The sequence below is a fragment of the Passer montanus genome, unplaced genomic scaffold (assembly GCF_014805655.1).
Source record: "Passer montanus isolate IOZ18808 unplaced genomic scaffold, ASM1480565v1 scaffold200, whole genome shotgun sequence".
In the NCBI taxonomy this organism is placed as follows: domain Eukaryota; kingdom Metazoa; phylum Chordata; class Aves; order Passeriformes; family Passeridae; genus Passer; species Passer montanus.
In genome coordinates, this window is record NW_024366593.1 from 219,287 (window position 1) to 231,847 (window position 12,561).

Here is a 12,561-nt window from a genome sequence, read left to right on the forward strand (position 1 = left end):
TAAATATTAGTGACTGATCCCCATGAACTAGTCAATATAATCTTGGCTCTCCTTTCTGTTACAAACGAATGTGTTGCTTGAAAATTGAGCAGGTGTGAAGGTTCTTGGTCTCAGCAAGGAGAAAGTGCTTGGACATGTGTAGGTGTAAATGATTATTAATTTACAGACGTTAGGAGTAGTTAATGTCCACTAATTAGCATGTCAGTGGCCTAAGCATGAAGTACCTTACTGTTCCCTCTGGTCAGTGCACAGCCATGTTTCCTTCAGGCTTCTGATTATTACCCAGTAGAACAGTCTTGTGTCACAGAAGAGTGGTCTTTAGAACTCCTACAGTAGATCTTGCTTTTTTCCGTAACATTAGCAAAGTCATTAAAGCAAAAATATGATGTCACATAGAGCCAGGCCTAATGCCTGCTGGAGTGTAAGTGCTGCTGGGATCAGCCAGTTGAAAGGACGTGCTTAGTACCTTTGGAAAATTCAGGCTGAATAAATGTCAGCGTGCTTTCCCCGATTCCATTGCTGCAATCTCATGTCCCTGCCTGCAGAGCCTTTCACGACTTTGATTTCTGTGTAGTTTAACCTCAGCCCACGTAGCTGCAGCGCTGCATCACGGTGCAGAGCAGCGTGCTGGTGCTCCTGATGTGGCAGGGCTGCACAAGGCAGCTCACGCTGTGGGGAGAGCAGAGTTCCCACAGCACTGCTGCACTCTCAGCATCCATTTCTAAACAAGGCCTGATCCTGCAGTTTCCCTGAGGTGAACCTCCACTGCAGTTTTCTGGACTTTGCTGGTGAAGATGTGCACCCTCAGCTGCCCCAGAGAGAGGGAGCCGTGGCTTTGTGAGCTGCAAGAGGCACCGCACGGGCAGGGAATCACAGCTTGTATAAATGTGAGCTGGTGTGCCCACAAGGGTTTATTGGGGATAAACGTTTGGTTCCACACTGTCCCTGGTCCCGTGAGCTCGGCTTGTCCTGCTCGGGTTGCAGTGGGGATTGTTGCAGGCATTTGAGGCTGCTCTGAACTCTTGGGAGTGGCTGATGTGGGCAGGGGGAGGGTGGAATGGCAGAAATGAGTGTCTGTGCTGGGGGCTTCTGCTTCGCCATGAGTCATTTTATATTATTTCAGTGCTGCTTTGCAACGGGCACTGTGCTTATGAAGGAGAGCAAATTCAGGAACAGTGCTCAGTAATGAAGGATGTTACGCCAGTGTGATGGGTGTGATGGATGACTAAAATTTCATTGTTCTTCACGACCAGTTCTTTGCTGCAGAGTTCTTGAGTTGAGAATTATTCTAATTTGTATGAGGAATGCCAGTAAATTTGACCAGAATCATGGAACAGCTGCAGAGACAAGAATCATTAGTTAGAAAATTCCCAAAGTGCATGGTTTTGCTTACTCAGCATGTCTGTGCAGAGTATATACATGTTATGCCTCTGGAAGTGATGCACCCCTAATCCCTCTATTTTTTCAAGCTATTTATTAAAACAGCAGTTCCATTTTTTGACAGATTTTGAGAGAGAATCTATGAATTTCTTCAGTTGTGTCTCTGTTCAATTCCCACAGAAGTCACAGTCTGAACGTATTTTTTCTTTCTCAGCTGCCGTCAAGTTGCAGGAGGAGGTGAAAGTGTTTTGAAGGGTGATGACCATTTTAACCTTCCTGTTAGAACCAGCTATCCTGCTGCTCATTTTCCAGCACGTTTGCAAGAGCAGGATACGTTCTGCATCTCAAGCCCTTCAGATCTCAGTTGCTGCAGTTCTCCAGGATATATTAGAAGCACTGGAATAGCTTTAGGGGGAATATAAATCCCCCTAGCACAGGAGAGCATTTCTACTGTAACGGTTCTTGGCTTTTCTGAGGGTTGTATTTCTTAACTGTTTTCTGCCAAGAAAGCACTTACACAGAAAAATTTGTCATGACAGATAGATAGTGGAATCCAAAAGTCTGAATATATCAAAAAATCTGAACTGCTGTTGATGAGAAAAAGAAACAGAAAGTAGGACATTTCTCTGAGCAGAAGGAAAAGGTAGGATAAGTGGATAAGTAGATTAGTGCAGAGGAGAAGAAGTGGTAGTGGAGACAGTGAGAGGTCTGTTGTTTGCATGGTTCCTGGTGTCTGCAGCAAGGCAGCATTAATGAACTGTTTGCCAGCTAATTATACTCCTTTTGCTCAGCGCTGTACAGCACAGCAGAGCTTCCCCAGCCTCCCTGGCCTGCTTGCCAGCATCTGCAGGAGCAGTCCCAGCTCCAGGTGTCCCCCCTCTGGGAATGGCCCTGCTGGGAGTCCCTGGGTGTCAGGGGTGCTGCAGCGTGCTCTGGGCACCCTCCCCAGGCAGCAGCAGTGCCAAGGAGGAGGCTGAGCCCTCAGAGAGTCTGGGGCCTCTGTGCAATTCCAAGCAGTAAAGAGCAGCTGTTTGTGCTTTGGAGAGCCACAGCCCCCCTTCCTTGGAGCAATCCTCCTGCTGCAAACCTGCCTTTGTTTCACTGGCTGCCTTTACCAGGCTGGCCTCACATCTACGGTTTCTCAGCTCGAATGCCATTGTTTCTGAAATCCTGTGCAGAGCTCCTGAGTCCTCAGCTGTCAGAGGTGTGCAGGTGTTTGTGTTACACGCAGCGTGCCACAGTTCTGCACGTACTCGATGTACTCTGCTGCTGCTTCATAAAACGTGTTTCTGTGCTCTTTTGAAGAGCAACGTTTCCCAAATGTGCTATGAGAATTACTCCATGATTTTCTGGCTCTGAAACTCCGGTAAGGAAGGTGGCTTGAGGGCTCTGAGGAAAGAATTTCAGGCAGAGTTCTTTGGAGAAGTGTTCTTGGCGCAGTGCCCTCCTGCCGTGGCAGACTGTGCGTGGAGTGGGCAGGGGAGGGCTGGCTTCTGCTGGGCAGAGCTCTGTGCCACAGCTGCCCAGGTGGCACCTGCTCACGTGTGGCTTCAGAGACACAAACTGCTCTGGCCACTCAGCAGGGTCCGGGCTCAGGTCTCCTGTGCTCTGTGCTCCTGCCCGTGCTGCAGCTCCGGCACTGCTTGGGAGGGCTCTGGGGGTATCACAGGCTGCACTTACACGGACTGCAGAGGGCAGGTCTTTGTGTTACTCTGCAGAGCAGATTATTGTGCAGAATGTTTAGAACTTAGTGGTGTTACTGACTATTGCCTTGGGAATCTGAGCCCCTTCCATTGTGCCTCACTGTTGTTTCTTGGGGAGTTATAAGAAGCTTCATAAGAAGATTGTTTCATTTTTGTTCTGAGAGGTTTTTTTTCAATAACTCCTTCATTTCTTACAGAACATAGGACAGAGGCTGTCCTAACACATTTATTTTGTTCTGCACTTTCTGCCTGTTTTTTCACTTTTGTGCATTGATTATGTTCCTATTTTCCACATCCTCTCACAGCTCAGGCTTGTTTTAAGTGTCTTGGGCATCAGCTCCTTCTTCCTGCCACTGCTACTCCTATACTTCATCCACATGTGATTTTTTCAGTGTCTAAGGAGGAATGGATTCCTGTTTTCCAGAGGCTCTTGGTAATGTAGCAATGGTAATAAGAGAGGGCATTCGCTCTGTCCATCACAGGTAGGGAGCCTTTGGTAACTGGGATCAGGAGCAGCCTCCTGTCTGCAGCCCTCCTGTGTGTCACACCTTTAATTTCAATGGGCAGCTCAGCAGAAAGCTGCTTTCCTGTCATGAGCAGAGTAAGGCTTAACTGGTTCTTTTTCCCCGACATTGTCCGGAGTTTTCTTGGCTCTTGCTAGGTTTCAGGAGTATAGCAGATCTTGGCAGAGGTGCCCGGTGGTTTTTGTTATGTTTAAATAAGCAGTGGTAGTGCAAGACAAATAATTCAGGATTTCGGTAACTGGCGCTTATGTCTTGCGATTGCTTCATCCGTTTAAGAACTGATCCAGTTGTGGCTGACCATGTGTGCCAGGAAGGAGAGTTTCTCTCTCAGCTGTGCTGATTCTGGAGCAGCACTGCCTCATCTGGGAAACTGCAGCTCAGAACATAATTCCTTAATGTCAGCTCTGCTTGGGCTCCCGGGAGCAGCCTGCACGTTCCCTGCTGCCCAGGGAGAGCCAGGGGTGTGTGTGACTCTGGGAGCCTCGTGTAGCACCTCGTCCTTCCCTGTGCTCAGTGCCTGGCACTGACACCAGCGGCCAGTAATTGGGTCGTAAAATGAAAGTTGAGAGGGAAGGCACCAGGGAAAGTGTAATCTGACACTGTTGTGTTGAGCTGCCTGGAGGAAAAGTCAGCGTTTGTTTACTCTGGGGGGAAGGAATAACAGGAGATCATTTTTTAGGAAATAACCCACCTGTGTAGTTTGTTCTACCTGCACGTACAGATTTGGAATAGGAAAACCACCCCCCCATACACACACATTAATTAGGGTTTTTTTTCCATGGTTTCAGTGCAATATTCTTGATTAAGAAAATATCAGTGAAAATATTGGAGCAAGATTGCAGAGATCCACTGCAAAAGTATAGTCAGTTGCCATTATTAGCAAGTGAAAAGTGGAATTTTAGTCATGCTTGGGAAGTGCTGCTGAAAATACTTTGCTTAAGAAAGAAGTGGTGACAGTGGCAAGTGGCGGAATTTCTGAAAGTTTATATAAATGAAGAGAGTTTTATTGCAGTTCAGAAAGAAAGAAAGATTGCTGAAACTTTCCAGCTAAGAATTTTAGTAATCATATCATCAAATTATAGAGGAATATCGGACTGCAGAGGGCAGGTCTTTCTGTTACTCTGCAGAGCAGATTATTGTGCAGAATGTTTAGAACTTAGTGGTGTTACTGACTATTGCCTTGGGAATCTGAGCCCCTTCCATTGTGCCTCACTGTTGTTTCTTGGGGAGTTATAAGAAGCTTCATAAGAAGATTGTTTCATTTTTGTTCTGAGAGGTTTTTTTTCAATAACTCCTTCATTTCTTACAGAACATAGGACAGAGGCTGTCCTAACACATTTATTTTGTTCTGCACTTTCTGCCTGTTTTTTCACTTTTGTGCATTGATTATGTTCCTATTTTCCACATCCTCTCACAGCTCAGGCTTGTTTTAAGTGTCTTGGGCATCAGCTCCTTCTTCCTGCCACTGCTACTCCTATACTTCATCCACATGTGATTTTTTCAGTGTCTAAGGAGGAACAGATTCCCGTCTTTCCAGAGGCTCTTGGTATTGTAGCAATGGTAATAAGAGAGGGCATTCGCTCTGTCCATCACAGGTAGGGAGCCTTTGGTAACTGGGATCAGGAGCAGCCTCCTGTCTGCAGCCCTCCTGTGTGTCACACCTTTAATTTCAATGGGCAGCTCAGCAGAAAGCTGCTTTCCTGTCATGAGCAGAGTAAGGCTTAACTGGTTCTTTTTCCCCGACATTGTCCGGAGTTCTCTTGGCTCTTGCTAGGTTTCAGGAGTATAGCAGATCTTGGCAGAGGTGCCCGGTGGTTTTTGTTATGTTTAAATAAGCAGTGGTAGTGCAAGACAAATAATTCAGGATTTCGGTAACTGGCGCTTATGTCTTGCGATTGCTTCATCCGTTTAAGAACTGATCCAGTTGTGGCTGACCATGTGTGCCAGGAAGGAGAGTTTCTCTCTCAGCTGTGCTGATTCTGGAGCAGCACTGCCTCATCTGGGAAACTGCAGCTCAGAACATAATTCCTTAATGTCAGCTCTGCTTGGGCTCCCGGGAGCAGCCTGCACGTTCCCTGCTGCCCAGGGAGAGCCAGGGGTGTGTGTGACTCTGGGAGCCTCGTGTAGCACCTCGTCCTTCCCTGTGCTCAGTGCCTGGCACTGACACCAGCGGCCAGTAATTGGGTCGTAAAATGAAAGTTGAGAGGGAAGGCACCAGGGAAAGTGTAATCTGACACTGTTGTGTTGAGCTGCCTGGAGGAAAAGTCAGCGTTTGTTTACTCTGGGGGGAAGGAATAACAGGAGATCATTTTTTAGGAAATAACCCACCTGTGTAGTTTGTTCTACCTGCACGTACAGATTTGGAATAGGAAAACCACCCCCCCATACACACACATTAATTAGGGTTTTTTTTCCATGGTTTCAGTGCAATATTCTTGATTAAGAAAATATCAGTGAAAATATTGGAGCAAGATTGCAGAGATCCACTGCAAAAGTATAGTCAGTTGCCATTATTAGCAAGTGAAAAGTGGAATTTTAGTCATGCTTGGGAAGTGCTGCTGAAAATACTTTGCTTAAGAAAGAAGTGGTGACAGTGGCAAGTGGCGGAATTTCTGAAAGTTTATATAAATGAAGAGAGTTTTATTGCAGTTCAGAAAGAAAGAAAGATTGCTGAAACTTTCCAGCTAAGAATTTTAGTAATCATATCATCAAATTATAGAGGAATATCATAAAAGGTTCATTGTAGGTTTATTCATGAGAATGAGGTCAGGGAGTTGATAAGCATTAGGTGCAGAGAGACATCTGTGATGGTAATTAATACTTTAAGGTTGTAGTCCAGAGCAGTTAAATGTGCTTTGTTTCAATTAATATAATTGTGTTTTGCTGCTAGTTTTTGGGGGTTTTAAAAAATAATTAACAATACTTTCGTGAACACAAATCCTCTTTGGTTTTTTGGGGTCCTTTTCATTTTTAAAGCCTTTGGTGAAAGTACAGTTCAGAAGAGTTTTCTCTCCAGGTGATTTCCTGTAGCTCTCTGGGAAGGCAGCAGTGTTTTCTGCTCTTGTATTTTCCTGTTGGTGTGGGCAGCTCTTGTATTTGTGCTGGGAAATGTGGTGCTGTCTGAGCCAGACAGTCTGGACCACTCCTGGAGCAGTTTTCCAGGACTTGGCAGCAAAGGCACATCACATCTGAAGTGCTGGGTTTAAGTACTACCTCGGGAAAATTGGCTTAATTCATGCCCAGTTTTTCACTTTGTTTACCAGAGTGGCTGCTGAGCGCTCAGTGGAGGTGGTGCCCTCTTGAGAGCCTGGGGTTTGGCTTTGCCGGGTGGGTTTCTCCCATCTCGCAGGTGCCTTTGGCCTTTAGCTGTCAGGATCGGCAGGTTTGGGCCAGCGGCCGTGTCCCCAAGGCCTGGGTTCCCTGTCCCCCAAACCATGCTGGCACATGTTCCACATGGTGTTCCCATGAGCACCCTGCACAGCCACTCTGGTCTCATTCCGTGTTACCCAGCAGGGCTGCAGTGATTCGGAAAGTTTGGAAATAACATGGCTGTAATATATTTCATATACATGTCAAGAGAAGATGGGCTCTGAACCTCAGCAGGGTTTCCACCTGGATAATAATTTAGGCACATAGCTGTGTGCTGAGGCACGGCACAGCGTGGCTGTGGTCTGAGGAAGGTGTGTGCCTGGTTTACTTTAAGGCCACCAAAATCCAGTTGCATTTACCGTCGGGATCGTGTCTGCCTGCTCTGAAATGAAGCAATATCTGGGTTGGAATGCAGCATCTCTTTAAACAGTGCCCAGAAATAGCACGCAACAATTTTCAGGTCAGGAAGCTGGGAACATCCTGATCATCTCAAAATGCCAAGGGAACTGTAGGTGGGTGGAGTGTTATTTCCCAGCTGGTGTCTGGCCAGGGAACCAAAGCACCTCTGAGAGCTCTGTAGCCACAGTGCTCCAGCCTCAGCCCGGGCTGGCAGCTGGCAGCAGCACGGGTCCTGGGGGCCTGTTCCTCTTGTCACAGCTTGTCACCGTCCCTGTCCAGTGCTTCGGTTTGGGGCAGCCATGGCTCTGGTCTGTGGGTCTTGCTGGTTCCCAGGCCAAGGTGGTCACGTTTTCATGCAGGGGCGTTCCATGGGAACCCCTTTGAGATCATTGCCAACCTTAGGAAATTCTCAGGCGCTTTAGGAGTTTGTTCTGCAGTGTTGGTGATCAGTTGTTGGTCCAGGTTAGGAAACAGGCAAGAGGAGTTCAGGAGCAGGGCTGCTGGGAGAGCTGTCCTGATGATGTTGCTCTAAGGAAGCAGCAGAGAAGCACAGCATTGCAGCTTGCCTGGTGCTGCATGGCAGCAGCAGAGCCTTTCCTTGGGAGAGCTGCGTGTGCCGGGCGTGTCAGCTTGTGTACCCATTTGGGGGGGCTTAATTGTACTTTGCACATGGCTAAATGTCTTGTCCCTGTGGGAGCTGCCCCCTCCTGCAGGTCCTTCACGCTGGTTGTGTGACCTTTTAGTCAGTCCTGACTAGCCTGTTGTGCCTCTGCTGTTTTCCAGCTTCTCATTTCTGTTCAGGCTGGAATAAAGTGGAGTTGAGTTGCCTGTTGTAGTTGCTCGTGTGCTCAGCTATTACCCAACTGTAATGTCTGTTTCATCTTATGGGTGCACATCTGAGGTAATGTTTACCTTTTATTCCAGAGCTGAAACGAGCAAGTCTCTAAGAGCTGAACTGTTAACTATTGACACTTTCCCTTCTGGAAAACAACAAGCTTCAGTGACTGAAATGAGCATCAATGCAACAGTTTATTCATACTTTTGTGTGGTTCCAAGTAAAGCTGATGTGTGTGTGGCAACCCCCGGCTCAGCTAAATGTTCTGGTTTGCACTGAAGTGTCAATGGATGCTTTTCCTCTCTCTGCTGCTTTGGAGACTGAGGGTGTTTAGGGCACTGCAGCTTTATCCCAGGCTTTTCTTCCTGGCTTGCAGCTTGGACAGGCACCAAGTTGCAGCCTAATTTTTACACACAATTGCCTTGGGAGTGTCACCTTGTCACCTCAGTCTCCTGAGATGAACAGTGAGTTGTTTCACATTCTGAGGTGTTTGGCATAATTGATAAAAAGCACCAATTTATAATTTCTGAAAGGCACCAGTTAGGAGGACAAGTGGTGATGCGATTCCCCCCCAGTCAAGCCCCTTCTCTGGAGCCCTCCTTTCAGCACTAGTTGTACTTGGTCCATGAAGATGTATCTTGAAGGGTTGTTCTCAGCCTTGATTCCCAGGAAGAACCAAGATAGTACTGGAGCCTTGTGCCTCCCGGGGCTTGGAGCTTTGGAGTTTGTTTTGTCTTTCTGCTTAGGAAAAGGCCATGGAAAAGTACTGGGAAAGCTAGCTACTAATGTGATAGGTGACAGAGTTACAAATATGTGTGTGAAGAATACAGGGGGCAAACCCCAAACAGCATCATTATAATGAGAAATGGGGAAAAGAAGGCAGTGGAAAAGGTTCCTGTGGCTCATGAGGTGCCTTTGCTGGAAGCAGGAAGCCCCAAAGTGAGAATGCCTAAATTTTAGAGCTGTGGAGGCTTGCAAGAGAAAATTCTTTTCACAGACAAAAATACTAAATACTAATATTAATATACTAGCCTCCCCCCCTTTTCTTCGAGATGTATGTGTACAGTCAAGTGTTAGATGAAGACTGAGTTGTACAAGAGCCCTGGCTCTGGCAAAGGTGACCATATGCCTGCAGAATTAGATGAGGAGGTAATGCTGCTTACAGAGCTGGCTGGGACTCGGGGGTTTCCAGTTCCACTGTAAGCTACAAACATATTTTGTTGGCTCAGGTTCTTTAAGGCTGTTTCTAACCTCCCTGAACATATTCTGTATTCATGACTTGTGTCCTTCTTGAGCTAAAGGCTGCAAGAAGAGATGTAGCAGTAGGTGTGTATTTTCTTCAGAGCAGTTGTTCTTGGAGTGACTGTACTGGAAGCAGGAGGTGGCGAGTACTTTGGATTTGCCAGTATTAAGGGGAAAACATGTTAATTCCCTAAAAACAGGGCATGCTACCAGGTTTTTCTAGTATTTGCTAGGAAGAAGGTTAATAGTCAGAACTCTGTAATGAAAAATCTACTCCCTGTTTTTTACTTAAAATTGGAAAAGCCGTGGTGTCCTTGGTGCTTTTTGTGTTGTTCTATAGCATCCAGCACAGGATGTGTCCACTCTGTGGGGATCACGAAATGTCATCCTCTCTTTGTAGTAGAAACAGAATTCTTATGAGGTTATCATAGAAAATATGAATTTTAATATTAAACTTAATGCTCTGCTATGAGAAATATGTAAACTTGGCTGTGCAGCAGCAGCATGCACTTCCTGGAATTCCGTGCATAGCGTGGTTATAAATAGGCAGCGGGTTATTTGGGAATCACTGGGGCTGTATCTGGTGTCACAAACAGGATCTGAGCAGAAACTGCATTCCCTGGTAGATGGCTGGCTTTGGAGGAACACATGTGGGCTCAGAAACCTGTTTGGAGTGTCATGAGAAATACTGTGCTAAGATAAATGAATCACAACAGCAAATCATGGGCAGCAGTAAGGGGACAGAAACCAGTGATTGCTAAAATAACGGTACTCGACCATCTTTATTTCGGGCTCATTGTGACTAGATTGATAGTTATTACTTCTTTGCTTTTCTGATGTAAGTTTGCTTTCTGTGTGACAGACCAGAGACGACTTCCTGGGCCAGGTGGATGTGCCGCTCAGTCACCTGCCGGTAAGCACCACACCTCTGTACCCCTGGGAACATTCTCTTAGAGCAAGAGCTCCCAGCAGAGCTCAAAATAAACTCCTGTGGACAGCCAAGCCTCACCTGCGCAGGGACAGGGAGCTGCATCAGCTGTGCGTGGAAGGGATGCACTTCCTGTGCCACAAAAGCTCCATGAGAGCAGCTTTGCTTCAGCAAATGCATGAAAAGCCAAAAGGCTGCCAGAGCTGTGTCGTCTGCTCATTATTTTAGCTGAAATTGAACTCTTTGCCAACAGTAAGAGTTCAATAGCAATCAATTGAAACTAATGGACACAGGGTTTGAATCATTTTATTGTCAATAGACATTTGAGGTGTTTGGTTTGAAGGTGGTAATGTTTGTGTTTCTTATTTAATGGAGGAATTCAGTGTAAAGCTGGTTCTGTAATTCTGTAAAGCTCCAGTTGTCTGGTTTTCCCCCAGCAGCCAGGATTCTGCATGGGTTGCAAATTTAGATGCTAAATTAAGTGCAATTTCTATTTCTAGGTTTATAAATAGGAATAAATATATATGTGTATGTATATACAGTGATTGCAGTAGCCTTGCTACAAACATTTCTGATATTATATACTGTTTTGGATGACTAACATTGGCTGAATGTAGTTAATATTTTTTAAATGTTGTGCATGTTAATCTTAACATATGCCAGTTATGTCAGTTGAGCATAACTGGCTTTTTGTGTCTGATTTTGACTTCTTGCTATTGATGGATGTTATTGTAGGAGAAAAACTGCTTTGTAATGAGGTGCACTGTGAACTTGTTTAGACCTATCTGTTATGGTTGATCTGAGTGTGTGGGGTTATCAGCTGTAACAGCAGAGAGCTACCAGGGAAGGATCAGGAACCCCTTTGGTGACAAATGTGTGCTTCCCTTCTCGTGGGAGCTGTTGGCATCCCAGCTGTGCTGTGCAGGATTGCTTGCTGTGGGCTTGTTGGATATCTCCATTTATGTATCCTGGTGCACAGCCCTGGTGGGACAGTGGGAAGAGTCCTTCCCCCTCAGGCATTTTCCATGGCACAGCTGCTGTGTCTCAGAGCAGTCCCTCCCTCAGTGGCTGTGCCCTTGCAGGACCTCAGTGGGCACTGCCCTGCCTGCTCCTACCCCGTTCCAGGGACAGTTCCCTGTTGGGAAGGTGGGTGCACTCTGTGCATGTGCAGTCGTCCTTCCACTACCTTGGTAGGAGCCACTGGCATGTATTTATTAACAAATTAACAGTCAGCTTTCTCATCCTGCTGATTTGTTTGTCAGAGTCCTCATTTCTAATTACCATGGACAGAATTTGGGTAAATAATACAGCTCCTCAGAGGGAGCACTAAACAGCAGTGTGGGTCGTGCATGCCTTGGTGTCCTGGTGAGCTGTTCAAATCTGCCATCTCTGAGCAAAATGGGCAGAAATGTGTCTCTCCCAGAGGAAGTGGACACTGGGTCAGGCAGTGAAAGGGATGTGGCTGCCAAGCGTAATGCAGCTCATGCTTTGAGTTTAGAATAGAGTTCTCCAGACAATCAGCAGGGGAAGTCTGTGTATGGATTCATCATCCTTTGCCCTTGGCACCTGAAATTCCTAGTTCCGTGCCCACAGCAGCTGTGTGTCTGCACAGCTGTGCAAAGGATGCGACTTGGTAAGAAAGCTGAAGTTCTCAAGGAATAGAAAGTTTTCAAGATTCCAGGCTTTAGGTAACTTAGGATTCAGTGGAAATCAGAGAAGTAATCTGTCAGCCTGATGTGTGAATGTTCTTTATGTGGCTGGAGTTGTGGGCAAGCCCTTTAATTTGCCATTTTTTCCACTGCTACAGACTGAAGACCCAACCATGGAGAGGCCTTACACATTTAAGGATTTCCTCCTCAGACCAAGAAGGTGAGAGGAAGGAGCTTTAAAACATTTGAGGACTTTAAAACATTTCTTACTTCATTATTTTTTATTTGCAATTATTTAAGAGTCTTAAATGCAATGTACCTCCTTGTCTTGTAGCCACAAATCTCGTGTGAAGGGTTTCTTGAGACTGAAGATGGCATATATGCCCAAAAATGGTGGCCAAGAGGAAGAAAACAGTGATCAGAGGGATGACTCTGAGGTAAGGCTGAATCCTCAAGGAAGGATTCAAGAATCATTGTAGAGTCAGCTGCACTTGGAGGATAAAGCCCTGGAAACAGAGTTGGCAGTTGCTTC

At 46.2% G+C, this 12,561-nt stretch overlaps 1 protein-coding gene across 15 annotated transcripts in view; it reads left to right on the forward strand.

Moving 5' to 3' along the window:
- The window catches only part of NEDD4L (NEDD4 like E3 ubiquitin protein ligase), an 88,765-nt gene that overhangs the window by 50,248 nt on the left and 25,956 nt on the right, over positions 1-12,561 (forward strand). For 14 of the 15 annotated variants that reach the window (XR_005627386.1, XR_005627387.1, XM_039708399.1 and 11 more), the window contains 3 exons: positions 10,315-10,365; positions 12,188-12,249; positions 12,364-12,466. Coding sequence is in view for 13 of the 15 variants with exons in the window: in XM_039708399.1 (XP_039564333.1) it covers positions 10,315-10,365; positions 12,188-12,249; positions 12,364-12,466 (216 nt within the window). In the remaining 2 variants the exon portion in view is untranslated. Of the gene's footprint in view, positions 1-10,090; positions 10,221-10,314; positions 10,366-12,187; positions 12,250-12,363; positions 12,467-12,561 lie in introns of those variants that run through there. The other variant, XM_039708402.1, reaches the window with a different exon arrangement.